At 42.3% G+C, this 22,531-nt stretch overlaps 1 protein-coding gene across 8 annotated transcripts in view; it reads right to left on the reverse strand.

Annotated features, from left to right (window-relative positions):
* The window catches only part of TBC1D32 (TBC1 domain family member 32), a 478,427-nt gene that overhangs the window by 352,192 nt on the left and 103,704 nt on the right, over positions 1–22,531 (reverse strand). For all 8 annotated transcript variants that reach the window (XM_068231378.1, XM_068231377.1, XM_068231379.1 and 5 more), the window contains 4 exons: positions 20,209–20,287; positions 8,175–8,278; positions 7,990–8,051; positions 4,491–4,626 (listed from right to left, as the gene is read on the reverse strand). In XM_068231378.1, coding sequence (XP_068087479.1) covers positions 4,491–4,626; positions 7,990–8,051; positions 8,175–8,278; positions 20,209–20,287 — 381 coding nt within the window. The remainder of the gene's footprint in view (positions 1–4,490; positions 4,627–7,989; positions 8,052–8,174; positions 8,279–20,208; positions 20,288–22,531) is intronic.

The following is a 22,531-nucleotide window of genomic DNA, read 5'->3' on the forward strand; positions in this document are numbered from 1 at the left end:
ACAATATTACCGCAGTTTAGGGCATCAATCACATTGTCGGCTTGATTCAATAAACCCTGCTAACTCATAGCACGGCTGCACTAGCGCACAATCGTGAATTTCCGTGCACAATCGCGGGCAAAAATTCACGATTGAGTGCGAAAACGCACGCAAAATGCTACCGCGGCCGTGCTATGAGTTAGCACGGTTTAGTGAATCAAGCCCAGTGTGTGACATGCATGGTGACATGGACGTCCATTGACCGTCATGTTGCCATGTGCAACATGCATGGTAACATGAGACATTACTGACTTTGATGTTACCATTCACAGTAGAGTAACACGTCCAGGAACATTTTATCTCATGACTGTGGTAGTAATTAAATTAGATTGCGAGTTCCTCTTAAGGACAGATAGTGAAATAACTATATACTTGGTAAATGTGCTATGTCAGCGCTATGTAAATACATACTATAATAATAATGAGGTGAATTTTAAGTAAGCCTTTGATTTTTAATGTGTACCCAATGAACAGATTTGAAATGTGAGATTTTCAGGTCATCCACAAAATCAGGCAACTGACTTAGACTCCTCTTAACTGGACAGTCACTGCCTCACAATATCAAGAAAATGTAAATAAACTGTGGAAAAGGTTGTTCTTTATACATACACCATCATAGACATAGAAGTTAGTCATTTTATAACTGAATGACATTCTTTAAGTTCTGTCTGCAACTGCTACTACTTTTTTAAGAAAATTGTTGGAAACCATGGCATTAGCATATGACTTGGTGCTAAAGATACCCACAGTTACTGTACCTTCTTTCATTAAATTATAAGCCTGTACAGTGCAGGAAATAAAATGTACTTGTCTTGGCTGGTTTTGTGCATTTAGGCCATTATTAGAAAGGGTGGAGGGATCATAACAACCATAAGGATTCTGAGATGGGTTAAGAGTAAATCACTCCGATCTCAATTACTACATGAGTTATCTATGACAGCCTTCCCAGGGAAACATTATGGCCCTTATCCAATTATCTTTTCTCCTGAGTTTCCTCCCAAGAGATAATTGTTCATCTTATCTAGTAAAATAACTTTTCAACACTTAGTACTAAAATCTAAAATGTACTGTAGGTAAAAAGTAATATCAAAAACTTATTTTGAGTAATATTTTGCTTAGTGGGAGCGTTAAAGCAATCCTAAGCCCAAGAAAAAACATTAAAAAAAAAACATACTACCTTATCCAGGGGAAGGGGGGGGGGGGGGGTCAGCTGGACAAGGTAGAGCCTCGTACTGCGCTCCCAACACTCCTGTACCCAGAAATCAGTAGTTTAATTTTGCATAAAAACAAAAATTGGCCACGACCCTGGAGTCACGATGCTGCAGCTCGTCTCTCTGCTTCTCCTCACATAGCAGAGAGGTGGGGGAAAGCTGTGATGAGGCGGGATAGAAGCAGGGAGAGGCTCAAGAGCAGGTATAGAGGTGGGAAGAGCCATGGAGGGGCAGGATAAAGGCAGGGAGAGGCTCGAGGGGAGGGATAGAAGTGAGGGAGAGGAGTATAGAGGCTGGGAAGAGGCTCGAGGAGGGGAAAGGGAGTGCCTCTCCTGCAAGGGACGCTCATTCCCCTAGTAATCTACAGAGAATCTGTTGTCAGCATTTTCCAGGGAATTGCAGTGGAGCAAAGGGGGAATAGAGAGCGGTGCGTAAAGGATATAAAGGCATATCATTAAGCAAATATCATGCCTGTGTGTCCCAATTGAATAATAAAAAAAACACTTTGGGTACACTTTTAAGATATTTTATTGGTTAGGTTTAAAATTAGAGAAAAGTTATTATTATTATTATTATTTATTTATTTATAAAGCGCCAACATATTCCGTGGCGCTGTACAATGTAAGAAAACAAACAAGGGATACATAATGATACAGACAATGATATACATGAAATATGAACACTGATACAAGATACAGCACTGCTGATTACAACTTGATTTAACATGATGACTAAAATGTATAAATTTCTAACAGTGTGCAAGCAATTGAATTAATAACATTCCATGACACAAAAGGGTGAGAGCCCTGCCCTTGCGAGCTTACAATCTAAAGGAATGGGGTGGAAACAAGAGGTGGGGGAAGTATACAGTATATGTACAGGCAGTGCGTAATTAGGTTATTTAGTGGGTGCATGGCCTAAGCTAGAGAATATGCTTGTTCTAAGTTCTTAGGATATGGGCCAATGTAGCATATGGAGATGTGCAAAGGAGAGATCTTAGCAAACATCATCGTAACCACAAGAAACTCAGCTTGTGAAAATACTTGAAACATATACAGATGATTTGATTAGGATTTTTTTTTCCAGGAGGAAAGTGGAGAATTTGACTCCATAGTAATCACAGGCATCAGATGTATGCCCATATTATCTGGTGACAGTGAGGAAATACTCTGACCTGTGGCACCTCTATAGTCTTACAGCCTGACATCTGACAAGCTTTTTCTACCTCGCATGTGACCATAAGCACTACTTATCCTAATCACAGTGGCATATCATTCCGAATGAAAAGCATTTAACTCCAATAGCACCTTCATTATTAAACCCTGCTCCTAAATGTAACCAATTTTATGCATGGACAAAACAACTATTAGAGCTTTCAAACCCTTTTACACATTCATATCTGTCTGCAAACCGAAATGGAAATATAATATTTAATAACATTTAATTACAAACATAACTTGCATAGAACTGATCAATGTCATTGCAATTTTTTTAATTCGATTTTTTTCAATTTCATTTGCATTTTGGTGGGTTTTAAATAATTTGTGCTACACATACTTCATATTAAAAAGAGAATAGACTGCTGAAAAACAACAACGTTTAAATGAGGACATGCCAGGAGTTTTAGAACTGAGTTCATTTTCAAAAAATAATGTATACGTCTGTCATCTTCTATATACGTCTTTCTTTATCTGGCATTTTCATTTGTAAATTTATTTTTCTACTGTGGACCTCTGTTCTCTCTTCATTAAACAATCCTGAAGTGGTTTAAAAAAGAGAGAAATAAATACGTATGTCAGTAGTGGGATAGTGGGAAGGCTTTTGGTTAGTCTATAGGCTTCTCGTATCTTCAAACACCCCTCTGTTCCAGTGATGGATCCCGCTACACATATTTGATCCAGCGGGTGGAATCTGTTTGTTCAGTGTGTGATCGGGGCTGTGGGCAAGCATGTCTGTACTGTGCATACAGCTTCCGTATGAAAAACCGTGAATGCAGGCCTGGGAGAAAAAAAGCCATGCATTAGCGCCCTTACTCTAATGAGCATGTGCGGACTGCTCTAGCCAAGGCACGGTACTGCCATGCTCATCCACAGCCATGTATGCACAACCAAGGAAAACCAAGGGGTCCAGTGATGAAAGAGTACGGTGTAAGAAGATACAGGAAACCTATGGAGTATCTAGAGTTATCCCTGTACCGAGGTAAGTAACTATTTTTATTTTTTATTTTTTTATCTTTAAACAGACGTCAGGATTCCTTTGAGGCCATCTAATCTTCTGTCTGCTTTCTTTTCTTCTATGATTTAAAGGTTTAAAACCCTGACATAATATTCAATAAAAAAACATGTTTTCCTACTTTTTATATGCCATACGGTTATCATATTTGCATTTGTGCATAAGTATTATTATTCATTTAGAAGTTATTGGTTTCTAAAAGTACAGTTTTTTGCTTTGTGAGCTGACTTTGCATTTTATTAATAACTGGTTTTATTTGTTGGTGTTTTTCAGGCAGACATGCTTTCAGTGACTCTCTGTCTCCAGCAGCTCCTGCACAGTCAGAGAATGTGTCACATTCCTCACTTGTTATATTGTGTTTACTTAAATGTATCATCTGAAAGTTAAGCTGCGGCAGCATTTCTCTGCATGGAACTTTCAAGCTCTGTGTGTAACCCTTCGAATGCTGGTGTAGTAAAAAAATATGCTGTAAATAATGTTTTAGAGCAAAGTTAAAATGCAGGGTTATATTCCACTTTAATCTTATCACATGCCATCATAAGGAAAGGTTCTTGTTACCCTTTACTACCATTCTGCTTTATATTCTCATTTTATAGAATTTAATGTTTATATACAACAATCAATATGATTGGCTCTTATAAAAAGAGTTTCTTTGACATGAGACTTAATGTGAAAAATAGTTAATATACAGAACATAATACAAATGGTAAATATTATTAGTTGGAACTTGGAAGCAGCAGTTTTGTTTATTTATTTTATTTATTTTTTGCAGAATTACACACACACACACACACACACACACACACACACACACACACACACACACACACACACACGTACATGTGCATCAATCGTTCTTTGTGTTTTCAAATCTAGGAGCTGAGAATGAAAATGTGATAGGCATGTGAATGCAGCAAATACATTGGCACATCAAGAAATGTCATTCTGTGCACTTCCTAACCATGCAGAGACAAATGACTTCATAATATAAAATATTGATCACATTACCATCCATTTCTTGAACCACACTGCCTTGGTGTCAATCATTGCTATGTAGAAGACTGGATCCAATAGTAACTGCGAGCTTGAATCCTGAGTCACAGTTAATAGGGACAATGTGCTCTCAACAATCTCCTCCATGTACCTATTTGGAGTGAAAAATGCTATTAAACAGACAAATCAAGAAATAATTGCACCTACAACTAAGTATGCACGCTTGCAACTGTGTTTTACTTCTTTTAAATAAGCATAATTAAACCAGCTTTATTTGTCAGTCCCCTGGCAGGATACTATAAATGGCTCTCATTGGAAAGTCAGCTGTGTGGGCATAGCTACGTACTGCCTCTGTTAACACACTACATGCAGTAAACACAATTCTCTGTTCTGACTTCAAAGGTATAGAATACAACTTTGTCCATAAAACTGGCAATCACCCTCTGCTGTTTACTGATGTCTAGTTACTATATATGCTCTTTGTTGCTTTTGTTGTAGGAAAGAAAAAAAAAGACAAGCTGCTGAGCATCAACTATTCATATGCACAGGAACCACTGTGGAAAGGCAGAAGTAGAAATTACCAGTAATCCTGACTATCTGCATTTACTGCTCATTGTAAAGACTGAATTTTGAAGAGCTAATTGAGTCCGATTTCTGCACTATTAGCATAGGTCAGTGATCTGCAAACTTGGCTCTCCAGCTGTTAAGGAACTACAAGTCCCACAATGCATTTACCTTTATCAATCATGACTGTGGCTGTCAGACTCCCGCAATGCATTGTGGGAGTTGTAGTTCTTTAACAGCTGGAGAGCCAAGTTTGCAGATCACTGACATAGGCCATCACCTACAGTAGCGGTTCTGTCTGGAGTGGTGGTCACCTGCTGACCTGTAAACATTTACCCATACTTCTCTAATAGAAGTTATCAGACTGGACTTAGCCTATGATAAGGACATTACACAGTGTACGGCAATTTAACTGTTACTAATGCCCGGGAACAAGGCTCATTAACCCAATAGCACCAATAACTTTGCTATGGTACAATATAACAATAACAATAATATTTTTATAGCGTTTTTCTTCCTGGGGACTCAAAGCGCTGTGACCTGCGTTATACAGTCTCAAAGGCTTGGTAAAAGAGGTGAGTTTTTAGCCTTTTTTTTAAAGCTGTCCAGAGAAGGAGCCTCTCATACTGATTGTGGAAGTGCGTTCCATAGAGTAGGGGCTGCATAGGAAAAGGCCCGAGCACCAAATGTTAAGTGTGTCCTGGGAATAATCAGATACATCTTGTTGGCAAGCGGAGGGTGCGTGGAGGGGCATAAAGTTCCAATAGATCCGCTATGTATTTGGGTCCCATGTGGTTTAGAGCCTTGAATGTCAGCAGACAGAGCTAAAAATTGATTCTCCTTTTTACTGGCAACCACTGAAGAGTTTGCAGTACTGGGGTGATGTGTGAGCTGCGGGGGGCATTGGCTAGGAGTCTGGCTGCAGCATTCTGTACTAGCTGTAAGGGGCGCAGAGCCTTATCTGTAGATCTGATGAACAGGGCGTTGCAGTAGTCTAGGCGGGAGGATACAAATGCATGAACCAGGCCAGGTAGGTCTTCAGCTGGGATAAGGTGTTTGATTCTCGCTATATTTCTTAGATGGAAGAAGGAAGACTTGACGACAGCTGATACCTGCTGTCTGAGTTTTAGATTTCCATCCAGGATCACCCCAAGATTTCGCACAGAGTCTTTATACTGTACAGTATCTCCCCCAATTGCTAGTTTGAGGTGGTGAGCGTTTTGAACTTTATCCATCATGTGTGGACCAACTACCACCAACACCTCTGTTTTGTCAGAGTTCAGCCTCAGCCAGCTGGTGTTCATCCAATTTTGTAAATCCACTAGACACGCATTTATGGATGCTGATGGGTCTTGGGTGCCAGGCTTGAAGGACAAATACAGTTGTGTGTCATCTGCATAACAATGGTATCCTAGGCCATAGTTCTGGATTATTTTGCCCAGTGGGAGCATGTAGACTGCAAAGAGTAATGGTGATAGCACAGAATCCTGTGGAACTCCATAGGCAAGTGGCACTGGATTAGAGTAGTCTGTACCCAGACATACTTGCTGTGTCCTGCCAGATAGGAAGGACACAGGAATATGTTATGCCGTGCATTACAATAGCAAAGTGCACGTTAACCTGGTAACATGCCTGGCACTAATAGGTTAGCAGGCAGTGCACCTCCCTGGCATCAGTAATAGTAAACTTGCTCTGTGCTACCTGCCCACAGCAACTTTACCATTGCATAGTGCATCAACCCCATAATGTACGTTATTCCCACTAGTGTGCCATTTTGGAGTGCTATGAAACACTAAACTACTGCATGCTTTTTTATGTACGCTGCATTTAGAGGGTACCAGCACTGGATTGATAGGGTAGAGGATAATGGGGGCAGCGTCAGGAATATCAAAAAACTTCCGTTTACTAAGGCAAGTATCCAACTTTTTCAAAAAGTCACTTCAGATTCACTAAGGGTAATTTCAGCAGTTACCGGTAATACATATAAGTGTAAGATATCTGGATGTTTGAACCCAACAACAGTTGAATCATTGGGGGACATTGCTGAACTTTTTATATAGAATATTATAAAACTAAAAGGACAATTAACAACACTGAGAACAAGAGACAAGCATTTCATCTTTTAAGTTTTCTTTCTGCCTGGACTAACAACTTGAAGGCTAGATTCACAGTGGGACGTTGCATTTTGATGCCACGTTAAAGTCGCACCGCAAGCTTACAACGCAACGCGCCCAAAAAGTGGCAACGTAGCTTTACCGTCGCATACAGCAGATACAGTAAAAAATACAGGCAATGAAAAGACACCAATGCAACATGTGCACTGTGAACAGGGCATTGATTTTTCATTGCAGTGAGTTATTCTTCGTTAAATGTTGTTTTAACGCGCGACTTTAACGTCCCACTGTGAACTTAGCCAAAGGGACCTTGAGCAGTCAATAAAAATTAAATTGGTACTTACCTGGGGCTTCCTTCAGCCCACCCTAGGCCACGAGGTCCCCCGGAGTCCTCCTGGCTACTATCCCAGTACCGCTGGCAGGTCTGTTACCAGCGACTTTTGGCCTGAAGGTCAGCAATACACTTCCTGGACGGGGATGCTCCGTGTCATCACACCAGCCAGCGTGACAGTCCAGCGCATGCGCGGTTCAGAGTTCGAAAACTTTGCATGTGCAGGACTGTCATGCCGGCCAGCGTGATGACGCAAAATGGCTGGCATGATGACGCGGAGCATCCCCCTCCGGGAAGTGTACTGCCGACCTTCAGCCCGAAATGTCAACAGTAAGTGAGCCACCAGCAGGCCCAGGAGAGGAGCCAGGAGGACGGCGGGGGACCTCGCGGCCTACGGTGGCCTGGAGGAAGCCCCAGGTAAGTACCAATTTCATTTTTATTGACTGTTCAGGGTTCCTTTAAAGACTAGTTTAACAAAGGCAACACAAAATCATATATAAAGTACTTTTCTGGATGTCGAATCCAAAAAGATGGAACTTCTTTCTGGTAGTCATTTAGCAACCGAATCTAAAGAAACAAGAACGCAAATACAGGTGTTTCAATATAAAATATAGGTGTTTGTTGTAAGAATAGATCTCAACATTTGTTTAACTGAAAAGGGACAATACAGCAAAGACAGATTTGAATTACCTTTTTCAAAGTACGGACTACTTCCTGGTTGTTAATATCCAGTCCGGTTAATAACAAAGGTTTGTGACTTTCCTTAGAAACAAATGACAATTCCAAATGTTTGGCTGAAAAACAAACACAAAAACAGCCTGAGTCTGGAGTACAGGAACTACATTGCAAAAAGCAAAAAACTACTTTTTAAGTAAAAAAAAATGTAACACACATCTGCAGTGCTATATATCTGAATAATTCAACATTCTGCATTCTCTGCTGCCTCAGGGGTCAAATACTTCAGCTGTGTGCAGAATGACTTATTACACACTGTAAAATTCAATTAAATCTGACTACCTAGCATGTGGTTTAAAGACAGAAACTGCTGGATGAGGTATGGATCGTGAGGCCATGTTTTTTCTGGAATAAGTCTCTGACAATTTTTGAAGAAAACAAATGCTTTCTAAAATAATACCCAAGTTGTAACCAACGGTCCTCAACAGATTTGGGTGATGGCTACAAATATATTAGTATATTTCTGAAATGTGGATGGTATGTATGAAAATTGTGAAGCTGCTCTACAAGGAACCAAGAGAATTCTAAATGGTTTATACACTGTGATCTTGTCATTTCACAGCCACTCTCAGGTTAGCTTTCCTGAAACCAGGAAAATGGATTTCAGATGTTTGTTTGGCAATGTGAAAATTATCTAAGAGTTTAACCATTTCCCCACCATTGCTATGCATATTTACGCTCCTTAAATCTTCACTTTTCCACCAGGGGAGTAGATATGCGTATTTGTTTATTTACCCATCTGCTCATGATCGGGCTTGGCACACTCATTCACTTCCATCACCATCCTTCCGTGATCAGTGAATGGGAACTTGTGTTCCCAAAGCCGAACAAAGTGCCTGTAATGAATGAAAGCCGGCATCAGCGAGATACCGGTGTTCATTCACAATCTGAGAGTAAAAAAGACATACACAACACCTCCTGTGTTCTGTTCACAGGCGACATACACCCGCATACACTTTTATACATAAAAAGAGAAGAAATGTTAGTAACCCCCTTTCACCCTTACCTCATAGTTACCAAAATGAAACACTTATAACACAATATTCTCACCATACATGTACCAGGGACATAATTAAAATGTTGCAATAACCAGGACAAATGGGTAAATAAAATGTGCAGATTTTATCTAATACATTTTATTTTAAAACTATAATGGCTGAAAACTAAGAAATATATTTTTTTTAATTTTTCTTTCTTATAATCCTTAGAAAAAAAGTACCACCCAAAGAAAACCTAATTTGTGGCGAAAATATAATGGTTGATATGGAGTCCTGACCCAGAAGTTGCGCACCTCTGTCCTAGACAGTAATCAAACTAAATGAATTTTATTAAAAAAGTAATGAACAAAAAGCCTAACTCCACCTCAACCCTTTCTGGGAGGTTCTGACTGAGTAAGAAAATTAGCCTTTTTGAGATTCTATTGCTGTATGAGTTCACAACTGTAAGAATTTCACTCACTTCCTGTGCCTCTCATGCATGTCAACACAGAATGGAAATGAGAGGACATCTCCAGAATTGGCACACATCGCAATATAGAGCACCCTTTTCCATTTCTGGTTTTATTGCAGTTTGTGTACCATTTGAAGAAATGTCACCCATTCCCAGTCTCCTTCCTGGGTGTTAGAAAAGACAGAAGAGAGCAAGTCTCTCCAGCAGGGACACACATAGAAATAACTGAAAACGGTCATACCTTCCCTTCTCTAACCCTAACCTGAACTGAAAATAAAAAGTCAAAATACCCATACACAGGTCATACTAAACTCCTGTGTAGTCTACTCCTTAACCTCTTTCTCCTCTCCTGCGTCCCATATGTCCACTGTGATCAATGGAATTCTCCGTTCTCCATTTTAAAAATGGCCATTACCCCATAACAGCTTCTTGGTCTGCAAACTGTTAAACTGTAATATCCCCCACTTGAGCCATAGGGAAACATGGACATTACCTTGCACATTCAGTTGTAACTGACAGCTGCTGATATATAACTGACAGCAAATGGTATATTTCAGTTCTGACAAAATATTGTCAGAACTGGAAGGGATCACTGTAAGAAGAAAATTATGAGCTTCTGAGAGGAACTGACAGTGAGGTTAGTATGTAATATTAATTTGCAGCTACGTCATGTGTTTATTTTAAATAATTTTACTCACTAAGGTTTAACCACTTCCCGACCGCCGTATTGACAATTGGCGGCCGGGAAGTGGACCCCGCAAGGACCACCGTATTGACAAATGGCGGCGGTCCTTGTAGGGGCATGGGCGGAGCGATCGCGTCATCCGTGACGCGATCCTCCGCCGGCGCCTGTCTCCGCTCACCCGCCGCAACATCCCGCCGGCCATACGGAAGCGCCGGCGGGATGTTAACCCAACGATCGCCGCATACAAAGTGTATAATACACTTTGTAATGTTTACAAAGTGTATTATACAGGCTGCCTCCTGCCTTGGTGGTCCCAGTGTCCGAGGGACCACCAGGGCAGGCTGCAGCCACCCTAGTCTGCACCAAGCACACTGATTTCCCCCCCCCTGCCCCCTGATCGCCCACAGCACCCCTCAGACCCCCCCCCCCTGCCCACCCCCCAGACCCATGTTTACACCCAATCACCCCCCTAATCACCCATCAATCACTCCCTGTCACTATCTGTCAATGCTATTTTTTTTATCCCCCCCTGCCCCCTGCTCCCTCCTGATCACCCCCCCACCCCTCAGATTCTTAACAAGACCCCCCCTCCCCATGTACAGTATGCATCTATCCCCCCTGATCACCTGTCAATCACCTGTCAATCACCCATCAATCACCCCCTGTCACTGCCACCCATCAATCAGCCCCTAACCTGCCCCTTGCGGGCAATCTGATCACCCACCCACACCAATAGATCGCCCGCAGATCCAACATCAGATCACCACCCAAGCGCAGTGTTTACATCTATTCTCTCCTCTAAACACCCACTAATTACCCATCAATCACCCATCAATCACCCCCTATCACCACCTGTCACTGTTACCCATCAGATCAGACCCTAATCTGCCCCTTGCGGGCACCCAATCACCCGCCTACACGCTCAGATTTCCCTCAGACCCCCCCCTTATCAATTCGCCAGGGCATTATTTACATCTGTCCTTCCCTGTAATAACCCACTGACCACCTGTCAATCACCCATCAATCACTCCCTGTCACTGCCACCCATCAATCACCCCCTGTCACTGCCACCCATCAATCAGCCCCTAACCTGCCCCTTGCGGGCAATCTGATCACCCACCCACACCAATAGATCGCCCGCAGATCCGACATCAGATCACCTCCCAAGTGCAGTGTTTACATCTATTGTCTCCTCTAAACACCCACTAATTACCCATCAATCACCCCCTGTCACTGCTACCCATCAGATTAGACCCCTATCTGCCCCTAGGGCACTCAATCACCCGCCCATACCCTCAGAACGCCCTCAGACCCCAGCCCTGATCACCTCGCCAGTGCATTGCTTGCATCTATTCCCCCCTCTAATCACACCTTGAGACACCCATCAATCACCTCCTGTCACCCCCTAGCACACCTACCCATCAGATCAGGCCCTAATTTGCCCCGTGTGGGCTCCTGATCACTCGGCCAAACCCTCAGATCCCCTCTAACCACCCCCTGAGACACCCATCAATCACCTCCTGTCACCCCCTAGCACTCCTATCCATCAGATCAGGCCCAATACAACCTGTCATCTAAAAGGCCACCCTGCTTATGACCGGTTCCACAAAATTCGCCCCCTCATAGACCACCTGTCATCAAAATTTTCAGATGCTTATACCCCTGAACAGTCATTTTGAGACATTTGGTTTCCAGACTACTCACGGTTTTGGGCCCGTAAAATGCCAGGGCGGTATAGGAACCCCACAAGTGTCCCCATTTTAGAAAAAAAGACACCCCAAGGTATTCTGTTAGGTGTATGACGAGTTCATAGAAGATTTTATTTTTTTGTCAAAAGTTAGCGGAAATTGATTTTTATTGTTTTTTTTCACAAAGTGTCATTTTTCACTAACTTGTGACAAAAAATAAAATCTTCTATGAACTCACCATACTCCTAACGGAATACCTTGGGGTGTCTTATTTCTAAAATGGGGTCACTTGTGGGGTTCCTATACTGCCATGGCATTTTAGGGGCCCTAAACCGTGAGGAGTAGTCTACAAAACAAATGCCTCAAAATGACCTGTGAATAGGACGTTGGGTCCCTTAGCGCACCTAGGCTGCAAAAAAGTGCCACACATGTGGTATCGCCGTACTCAGGAGAAGTAGTATAATGTGTTTTGTGGTGTATTTTTACACATACCCATGCTGGGTGGGAGAAATCTCTCTGTAAATGGACAATTGTGTGTAAAAAAAAATCAAAAGATTGTCATTTACAGAGATATTTCTCCCACCCAGCATGGGTATGTGTAAAAATACACCCCAAAACACATTATACTACTTCTCCCGAGTACGGCGATACCACATGTGTGGTACTTTTTTGCACCCTAACTGCGCTAAGGGGCCTAAAGTCCAATGAGTACTTTTAGGATTTCACAGGTCATTTTGCGGCATTTGATTTCCAGACTACTCCTCATGGTTTAGGGCCCCTAAAATGCCAGGGCAGTATAGGAGCCCCACAAATGACCCCATTTTAGAAAGAAGACACCCCAAGGTATTCTGTTAGGACTATGGTGAGTTCATAGAATATTTTATTTTTTGTCACAAGTTAGCGGAAAGTGACCCTTTGTGAAAAAAAACAAAACAAATCAATTTCTGCTAACTTGTGACAAAAAATAAAATCTTCTATGAACTCACCATACTCCTAACGGAATACCTTGGGGTGTCTTCTTTCTAAAATGGAGTCATTTGCAGGGTTCCTATACTGCCCTGGCATTTTAGGGGCCCTGAACCGTGAGGAGTAGTCTGGAAATCAAATTCCGCAAAATGACCTGTGAAATCCTAAAGGTACTCATTGGACTTTGGGCCCCTTAGCACAGTTAGGGTGCAAAAAAGTGCCACACATGTGGTATCGCCGTACTCGGGAGAAGTAGTACAATGTGTTTTGGGGTGTATTTTTACACATACCCATGCTGGTTGGGAGAAATCTCTCTGTAAATGGACAATTGTGTGTAAAAAAAAATAAAAAATTGTCATTTACAGAGAGATTTCTCCCACCCAGCATGGGTATGTGTAAAATACACCTCAAAACACATTGTACTATTTCTCCTGAGTACGGCAATACCACATGTGTGGCACCTTTTTGCAGCCTAACTGCGCTAAGGGGTCCAAAGTCCAATGAGCACCTTTAGGCTTTACAGGGGTGCTTACAATTAGGCACCCCCAAAATGCCAGGACAGTAAACACACCCCACAAATGACCCCATTTTGGAAAGTAGACACTTCAAGGTATTCAGAGAGGGGCATAGTGAGTCCGTGGCAGATTTCATTTTTTTTGTCGCAAGTTAGAAGAAATGGAAACTTTTTTTTTTTTGTCACAAAGTGTCATTTTCCGCTTACTTGTGACAAAAAATAATATCTTCTATGAACTCACGATGCCTCTCAGTGAAACTTTGGGATGTCTTCTTTCCAAAATGGGGTCATTTGGGGGGTATTTATACTATCCTGGAATTCTAGCCCCTCATGAAACATGACAGGGGGTCAGAAAAGTCAGAGATGCTTGAAAATGGGAAAATTCACTTTTTGCACCATAGTTTGTAAACGCTATAACTTTTACCCAAACCAATAAATATACACTGAATGGTTTTTTTTTTTTTTATCAAAAACATGTTTGTCCACATTTTTCGCGCTGCATGTATACAGAAATTTTACTTTATTTGAAAAATGTCAGCACAGAAAGTTAAAAAAATCATTTTTTTGCCAAAATTCATGTCTTTTTTGATGAATATAATAAAAAGTAAAAATCGCAGGAGCAATCAAATAGCACCAAAAGAAAGCTTTATTAGTGACAAGAAAAGGAGCCAAAATTAATTTAGGTGGTAGGTTGTATGAGCGAGCAATAAACCGTGAAAGCTGCAGTGGCCTGAATGGAAAAAAAGTGCCTGGTCCTTAAGGGGGTTAAAGCCCACGGTCCTCAAGTGGTTAAATGCAGGGGTGTTTCATTTTAATCATAATCTGTGTAGTAAGAAAGCCTGTGTTCCCTAAAAGTGAAGTGTCACCATGCATGTTATCAATTTACAATGTCAGTTCAGAGAAATACACAAATGATGAATGACAGCGCTCCTCTTCTATGGCTCTCTTAATGTCTGTAAAAAGTAAACATACTGCACATAGTGCATTACTGTATAAAACACATAAGTCCACTCTCCCCCAGTGAAAAAGTGCAGCATGCATGATCAAAACCAGTGTATAGCACAAATCCGGAACCCCAGTATGATTAAACGCTCACCAGATGATTTCCACCTCACATCCAGGTGGATCTAGCGTTTTTTAGTCAACCAATGATCAGGCACCAGACCGTTCCGTCTCAGGCACTAAACTTTTTAATCCAGATTCCATGTAAAATCAGAAGATAAAATATTCATAGCGTAACTTGGTAACAAACTGGTAGACAGCCTGCGCTATACAGCGGACTTACTCAATCCTGGTAGATATAGCGCATATCGGGCTGCCCAGCGGTTATCACCCCCTCGTGTGGCGTCGGCGTCCCGCTCCTCCACCGCGGTGTGTCCGCTTGTATTCAATTCCAGATCCCGGCCGGCCGGCGAGTACTTCCGCAACCTGGTGACGTCAGTCGCACCTGACTCCGGCCAGGGCGCCAAGTGTTTTATACAGTAATGCACTATGTGCAGTATGTTTACTTTTTACAGACATTAAGAGAGCCATAGAAGAGGAGCGCTGTCATTCATCATTTGTGTATAGACTTGGCTGGACTTTTGATAGCGAACACTCTGATTGAGATTAGTGTGAATTTGAAGTTGAGAATTTGGGGCAGGCGCAGTTTGCTTGTTATGGAGTTCAGAGAAATAACCAGAAAGGCAAGGAATAAATACAGTAAACGTGGAGTAAAAAACAGTGACATTTCTTAGGGGAAACAATAAATATGTTTTCTCAGCACATTGGCTGAATGTTTCAAATCAACACATTTGCCCTTATTTAATTCACTTTTTCTCCTAGGTGTTCTCCTATGAGATATTTTTTTTTCCTTTGGTGTGCGGCCAGCATAAGCAATGCATGCTCCTGCCACCAAACTCACACTGCTATGCAACTTCTGGTACAGTTCAGTACCCTGGCAGTACTGAGCACAGATACTCCTCGAAGGCAGTGCAGTGATGTTAGAAATATTGCACCTGGATCCTCTGTTAGGCAGCCAATAATTCTGGCAGTTGGCACAGGCACAGTCCAGCCGCGTGCACGTTCCCTGGTCGCGCTCCCATGGCAGGAAGCACTCTTCACCTGTGCAGAACTCTGTCAGAGACAGGAGCGTGATGGGGCACGCGGCAAGGCCACGCGTGTACAGCACGCCCCAACTGGCGCAATTACTGGGTCACCTAGTGGAGAGTCTAGGTGGGCTGGAAAGACGGCGAGGGACTGATCAGCCTGAAAGGGGCAGAAGGGAGCCCCAGATATGTATACTTTTCTGGGTTTCCTTTAAGCTGGCCATACACTATTTAATTACTACTTGATTAAAAAAAAAAAAGGTTTCCCTTTTTGATGCTGCAGATGCTTCTATAAACCGGCCTGTATTCGCGGCACATGAACTCAGATAAACTATGCCTCTGAAGAAGCGATCCGGTCATAAGACGTGAAACTTGCGTTAGGCTATTGACATTACAACCAACGTGTATTATGGATTTTTTTTATGGTATATCACTTGTATAACTATTTATTGGCATTACTATTAAAAGCTATGTTTTACCCACCCTGGCAGTAATCCCAAGCTGACCTCGGTCTGAGTGTTTGGAACTAGGAGTGGTAAACCCGAGCTCAGCGGTCCTGTGCGCAATCAGCGCCGGCTTCCCCCCCACGGCTGCCGGGATCCTCATTACCTCTGCTGTCCTTCCGGGGACCCGGCGGCCAATTAGCATGGCGGAGCGGAAGTGTGACGTATGGGAGGGGGGACATTTAGTCAGGGGGACATGAGGAGTTATAAAAAAAAAAAAATCTGATTGGCCCAAATTTGCATTGAATTGGTTACAAGGGGATCTGTATCCAATGCAATGTTGCCATTTGCTTCCTGACTGTGGCTGAGCTAAGTAGCTGTGATCTGTGTGATTTGCTGATCTGCTGATCTTATTAATTTTCTGCCTACACGTTACCACTTTTTGCCTGGATTTTGACTATTCTCTCTGCCTGCACTGATTTCTGCCTGGATTTTGACTACTCTCTGCCTGTTACCTGCACCGACCTCTGCCTTCCTATCATCTGCTATGGCGTCAGTCTCCAGAAGGGGTCTCACACCGGAAGCGCTGGTGGAGTTTGAGGACAGTGAGCCTGATCTGCAGTCACTGGCGAACTCGACTGACAGCAACGCACCTGGAGATCTGTCATCTGACCCAGGTAGCGACAGAGACTCCATCACCACCGAGGTCAGTGATGTCCGCATTTAGTGCCCCATAGACCTTACTCAGGCTCCGCCACTGCCCCCATGTTTCCCTTTAACTGGGGAGCCTGGTCTGAAGGTAGACTGTGAACATAACCCCCTGGCCTACCTGAAGCTCTTCTTCATGGCTGCGGTTATTGAAAAAAATAGTGGAGGAGACTAACTGCTATGACACCCAACAACTGGCTGCTCTGTAAGGGCTCTTTTCCTGGAGCAGGGCATGGGAGCCAGTCACCAAACAGGAAATTTGGCTGTTTTCGGAACTAATTATTCTTCAGGGAGTGGTGGGGAAGCCCCTGCAGAAATGGTGTTGGACCACCAACAAAATTATTGCAAGCTCTTTCTTTGGAACGGTGATGTACAAATATTGGTTTAGCCTGATCATGAGGTTTGTGCACACAAAAACTACACCTTCAAGGAATCCACCCACCCTGCGTCAAAACTGAGAAAAATATGGGAGGTGTATCAAGTCATTGTTGAGAACTTCCGGAGCACTTATGTACCACAGAGGGACATAAGTGTGGACGAGAGTCTGATGGCCTATAAGGGGAGGCTGAGTTGGGTACAGTACAAAGCATCTTAGTGCTTTGGAGCAAAATACTACATGTTATCTGAATCAGCAACTGCATACATCTGGTATAATACAATACTGTATAACGGCAAAGGCACAAAGTTCAACCCCAGGTTCAACAACTACGGAGTGGAAACATCCTCTGTGCTGTCAATGGTTGAGCCTTTATTGAACAAAGGCTATTGTGTCACCACTGACAATGTTTACAGCTCCCATTAACTGTTTGAGTTCCTCTTACAAAATAGGACTGATGCCTATGGCACCATTAGGCCGGACAGGCGGAAAATGCCATCAGCATTTGCCAAGCAAAAGCTGAAAACTGGGGACATAGTTGCTTGGCAAAAGGGGAAAATGCTGGCTCTCCAGTGCCGCAACAAAAAGGACATTTGTCTCCTGAGCACAGTGCATGACACCTCAACTGTCACCACCAGGACAAGAGGAGGTAAGGAAATCCAAAAGCCTCAGATGGTGGTGGACTATAACAGCACCATGGGTGGTGTGGGCAGAGCCGACCAGGCGATAACTATTTATCCTGCAGTAAGGAAGCAGCAAAAAAAAGTATTGTAAAAAGATCTTCCGCCAACTCCTGGAGCAAAGCTTGTGGACCGCCTACATCCTTTACAAACAGTGAAGTGACAGGCCACTGACAGGTGACAGGCCACTGACACACGCTGACTTTATCTGAAAGATGTAGGAGTGCATCTGCCTCAAATACCAGACTTCAGCAGATGCCAGAGTTGGGCGCAGTGCCTCCTACACTGTGAACCCTGAGCACCTCACTGGCCGTCATGGAGTACATTCCACCCACTCCCCAAAAAAATACACCAACCAGGACATGTGTTGTTTGCTTCTCAAAGACTGACAAGAAGGGGAAAAAAGTCAAAAAGGAATCACGATTCTAATGCCGTTTGTGCCGTTCCCTGCCTTAAAATCTACCATATGCGCAGGTGTATTAGGTATATATGTACATACTGTTTTAAAATCTGCTGCCTTATTTGCACAGTTTTGCTATTTTTTCAGTTTAACCTCCCTGGCGGTACGCAGTTTCAGAGGCTGCGTCCGCGGGAGGGATTTTTTTTAAATAATAAGTGTTTTTTTATGTATTAGCTAGCACTTGGCTAGCTAACTATGTGCCCCAAGCCCAACCGCACCTCTCTGATCCCCCCGATCGCTGCTGGCAATATTTACCCCTCCGCGATCCCACGAGAGCCGCAGCTTCACCAATCAGCTTTACTCGTCACTATGGTGATGATCGGACATGATGTCATGGACATCGGGGCGGCGATCGTGGGGGGGGGGGTATCGGTGGTGTGCGGAGGGGCTTGGGGGATATAGTTAACTAGCCAAGTGCTAGCTTAAGCCTATACACCACATTTTATTAATAAAAATCCTCCTGGGGCCATGTGATCCTCTGCGGTGGCTAACCCGACCATAGGTCGGGCTTACCGCCAGGGAGGTTAACCACTTAAGAAACCGGGCTGTTTCGCTCAGATCTGTGCTGCGTGGGCTCTCCAGCCCGCAGCACAGATTATGTAAAAGGCAGGGTGATCAGACTTCCCCCCCCCCTTTTTTCCCCGCTAGGGGGATGACCTGCTGGGGGGGGGTCTGATCGCCACCACTCCGTGTGGCCGAGCGGGAGGGGCTTCTCAAAGCCCCCCTCCGCAGCACGATTCCTCTCTCCCTCTCCTTCCCTCCCTACCTCTGGCTCCATGGGCGGCACAGGACGGCGATGCGTCCTGCGCCGCCTCTGATAGGCTTCAGCCTATCACACGGTGGCGATCCCCGGCCAATCAGAGGCCGGGGATCGCCGATCTCCTTTATGGCGCCGTATTGATGTAAACAGCGGGGATTTCTTCCCCGCGTGTTTACAATTAGCCTGCGAGTCGCGATCGGAGGCTCGCAGGCTGTTCACGGAGACACCCTCCGTGAACTGACATGGAACGGCCGCTCGGGTTTCCATGTAAAACCACAAATAATTAATTGGTTAATGATAAATGTAATTATTTCAACACTTTTGTGTTCCAGTCTTTTATTTATATGCAGAATGTCTATTAGGCTTTTATTCTGGTCATTCTGGGTTTATTTTGGTCAGTTAGGTCTTAAGAATTGGAGTTCTAAAATTCTTGAAAAAAAATGTACCGCTTTTAGACTCAGAAATGCACCGCCAGGGAGGTTAAGATTAGTAGGCCACAAAACCCTCAATTTGTATTTTGTTTGCTTTTGAAACTGCAAATATGACATAATGATGTAATGCTATAAAACGAAAGCTATACAACTGAAAAATATGAGACTTTTCTACTACTACTAATACTACTAATGTTCTATACATTACCCATACTACACATACAATTCGTAAGTTTTTTTGTTTTTTTTTTCACTTCAGGTTTGCTTTAAGAATCTCTGTGATGCTTTGTACTGTTTCTGTAAGACTCAGAATAAATGGAAAATGCTTTATGACTGATGCTGTATATCTGCGATAAGCCTTCATTTCAATCTAACCTCTGTTCATTATTTGACAGATGAATTGAGGAGAGATGTATACTTATATGGAGCACATTTATCTCAATGCAGAGATGTTGATTCAATGCACAAAAGCAATTACATAACTGGATGACAGGACAGGAATAGGAAAACATGCTCTGGATTGTCCCATTCCTGATCTGTCACCTGCCTTTGTAAAGAGCCCTTGTGAATTGAATTTCTCTATAGAAACTGATGGAGTAAGCAAAGCAACTTTTCAGAGGTCAAGGACGTGCTGATCTTCTGTAATTATTTCAAGTAAGTATTCAAGTGTTGGATGTCATCCCGTTTATATGAAACATATTGTATAATGCCATACATTTAATAAGGTAGCTAAAATAAATACCTAAACTTGTGTAGACTTCTCTTGCCATATTCAGAGGTGATGAAGAAAACGTTTTTGCATAAAATCGTAAAATCCTCTCCTAAAATCACAGACAACTTAAATCAGTGATGACATTTACACAGGAAAAAAATTAATGGCTTAAATCACACAACTTCAGTGTTTTTTCCACCCTATAACTGAAACCTACCGCCATATCCCATTCAGTCTAAAGTTACTGAAACAGAGTTATGCCTGTGCTGCCGCTCAACAGTTAATCAACAGGTGAAAATTTGGCTCTGTCCCTGGAGATTTGAATGAGGGCACTAATTAAATGTCAATAAACCGTTGGGAGTCAAATTCTGTTGATGATTGCAAAGTAAATTTTGTGCATCTCAGAGATCTGGCAGCCACCCTGTGTTCAATAAACCCCTTTCATAACACACTATTTTTTGTGTAGTATTGCATAAAATGGGTCACATCCAGTAAGCTTCAGAAGAACTCAGACTCAACACACAGTAAATTACATAAGCGGAGACAAGCTGTAAAAAGGAAAAAAATGTATTACCTAATAAAAATTGAACAGTTGCTACACTTAAAGTGGCCCCAAACTCTAGCAAAGCACACAATTAAAAGTCTTTATTTAAAACATAGTGGCCCATATGCAATTCACTTTTTCACCTGAGTTTTCTCCTAGGAGACAATTTTTCATCTTCAATTTAAAATAACTTTCCAGCACTTTTCAACTAAAAAAGTACCAAAAAGTAGGTGAAAAAGTACTGTCAAAATTATTTTGAGTATTTTCTTGCCTTCTGGTGGCATAAAAGGCATTTTATTGCCAAGTTTAAAAATATCAACTTGGAGAAAACTAAGGAGAAAAAGTGAATTGCATATGGGCCAGTGGCCCATATGCAATTCACTTTTTCACCTGAGTTTTCTCCTAGGTGATATTTTTGCAACTCGTCATAAAATGCCTTTAAAACCCCCAGCAAGCAAGAAAACACTAAAAAAAAAGTAGATAGCACTTTTTCACCAACTATTGGGTAGTTTTTCAATTGTAAAATGCTGAAAAGTTAGTTTAAAGAGAAGATGAAAGTTATCTCCTAGGAGATAACTCAGGTGAAAAAGTTAATTGCATATGGGCCAGTGTCTCAATAAATTCACAGCTCTGTTCCATTTGGGTTATGCTAGGTACACACTATACAACTTTCAGTTAGATTTTCTGTTAGATTAACTGTCCAGATGTTGGAAAAAATCTATCTGGCAGGTAAATCTAACAGAAAATTGTATGATGTGTACCTAGCAGCCTTTGATGAATTGATGCTACACCATACAATTTTCTGTTAGATTTACCTGCCAGATAGATTTTTTCCAACATGTTGGAAAAAAAATCTATCTGGCAAAAATCTATCTGCTAGGTAAATCTAAAGGGGTTCATACACTGGTCGATTTCAATCGATCTGATCTATCTGACAGGATGGAAAATCTAGGTCGATCAGGCAGCAGATCGATGCCCCATAGAGTTGCATTGGTCCAATAATGCATTTAGATCGATTTTCAATAGATTTCATTCTGAAATCTATTGGAAATCTGTTCCTAGTGTGTTGCACACATCAGATAGATTCCTGTCAGATTCGACTTGACAGGCAGAAATCTATCTGATGGTCGAATCTGTTGTAAATCTATAAGTGTATGGCCCCCTTAACAGAAGATCTAACAGAAAATTGTATGGTGCGTGCCTAGCATAAAGGCACAGCAGAGTGTCCAATAAGTCTTATCAGCAGATGTAAATCAGAGCTGTAAGCTACCTCGCCTTGCCCGCTCTTTCCTTGTAAAGTAAAGTAAACAGTAAAGCTTAACCCTTTCAGTGCTCCCAGGAAGCTCCCAGGAATGTAAAACAAAATTAAACTTAATTATTTTTAGGTTTTCCATGAATTGTAATGAAGATTTTTTTGACTAAAGGATGTTACGCTGTGGCTAATCTTTTAGAGCAGAAAGCAAGTTCTGAGTTTAGATCCACTTTGAAATACAAATGTAAAGCTGTAAATGTAAAGATGATTGATTTCTATCTACTTGGAATTGATTCAGAGATTAATCAAATCCTACCACACACACACCACAGTACATCGAGTTTCAATACTCCCACTAAGGTAATTAAAAAAAAATGGATTGAGCTGCATGTTTGATTCATTGCAACGCTATGGACCATCACTCTACTGCCACCCCTGCCCTATCCCGATCAACCTAATCTTCCACCATATCCAACCGATGGGTTTTGTTGATTTTTGGTCAAGATTGATCAAAAGTCAATTAGGTGGACACTTTAGGAGAATTTATGTCCAACAGA

Source organism: Hyperolius riggenbachi, chromosome 4, assembly GCF_040937935.1.
Source record: "Hyperolius riggenbachi isolate aHypRig1 chromosome 4, aHypRig1.pri, whole genome shotgun sequence".
NCBI lineage: Eukaryota > Metazoa > Chordata > Amphibia > Anura > Hyperoliidae > Hyperolius > Hyperolius riggenbachi.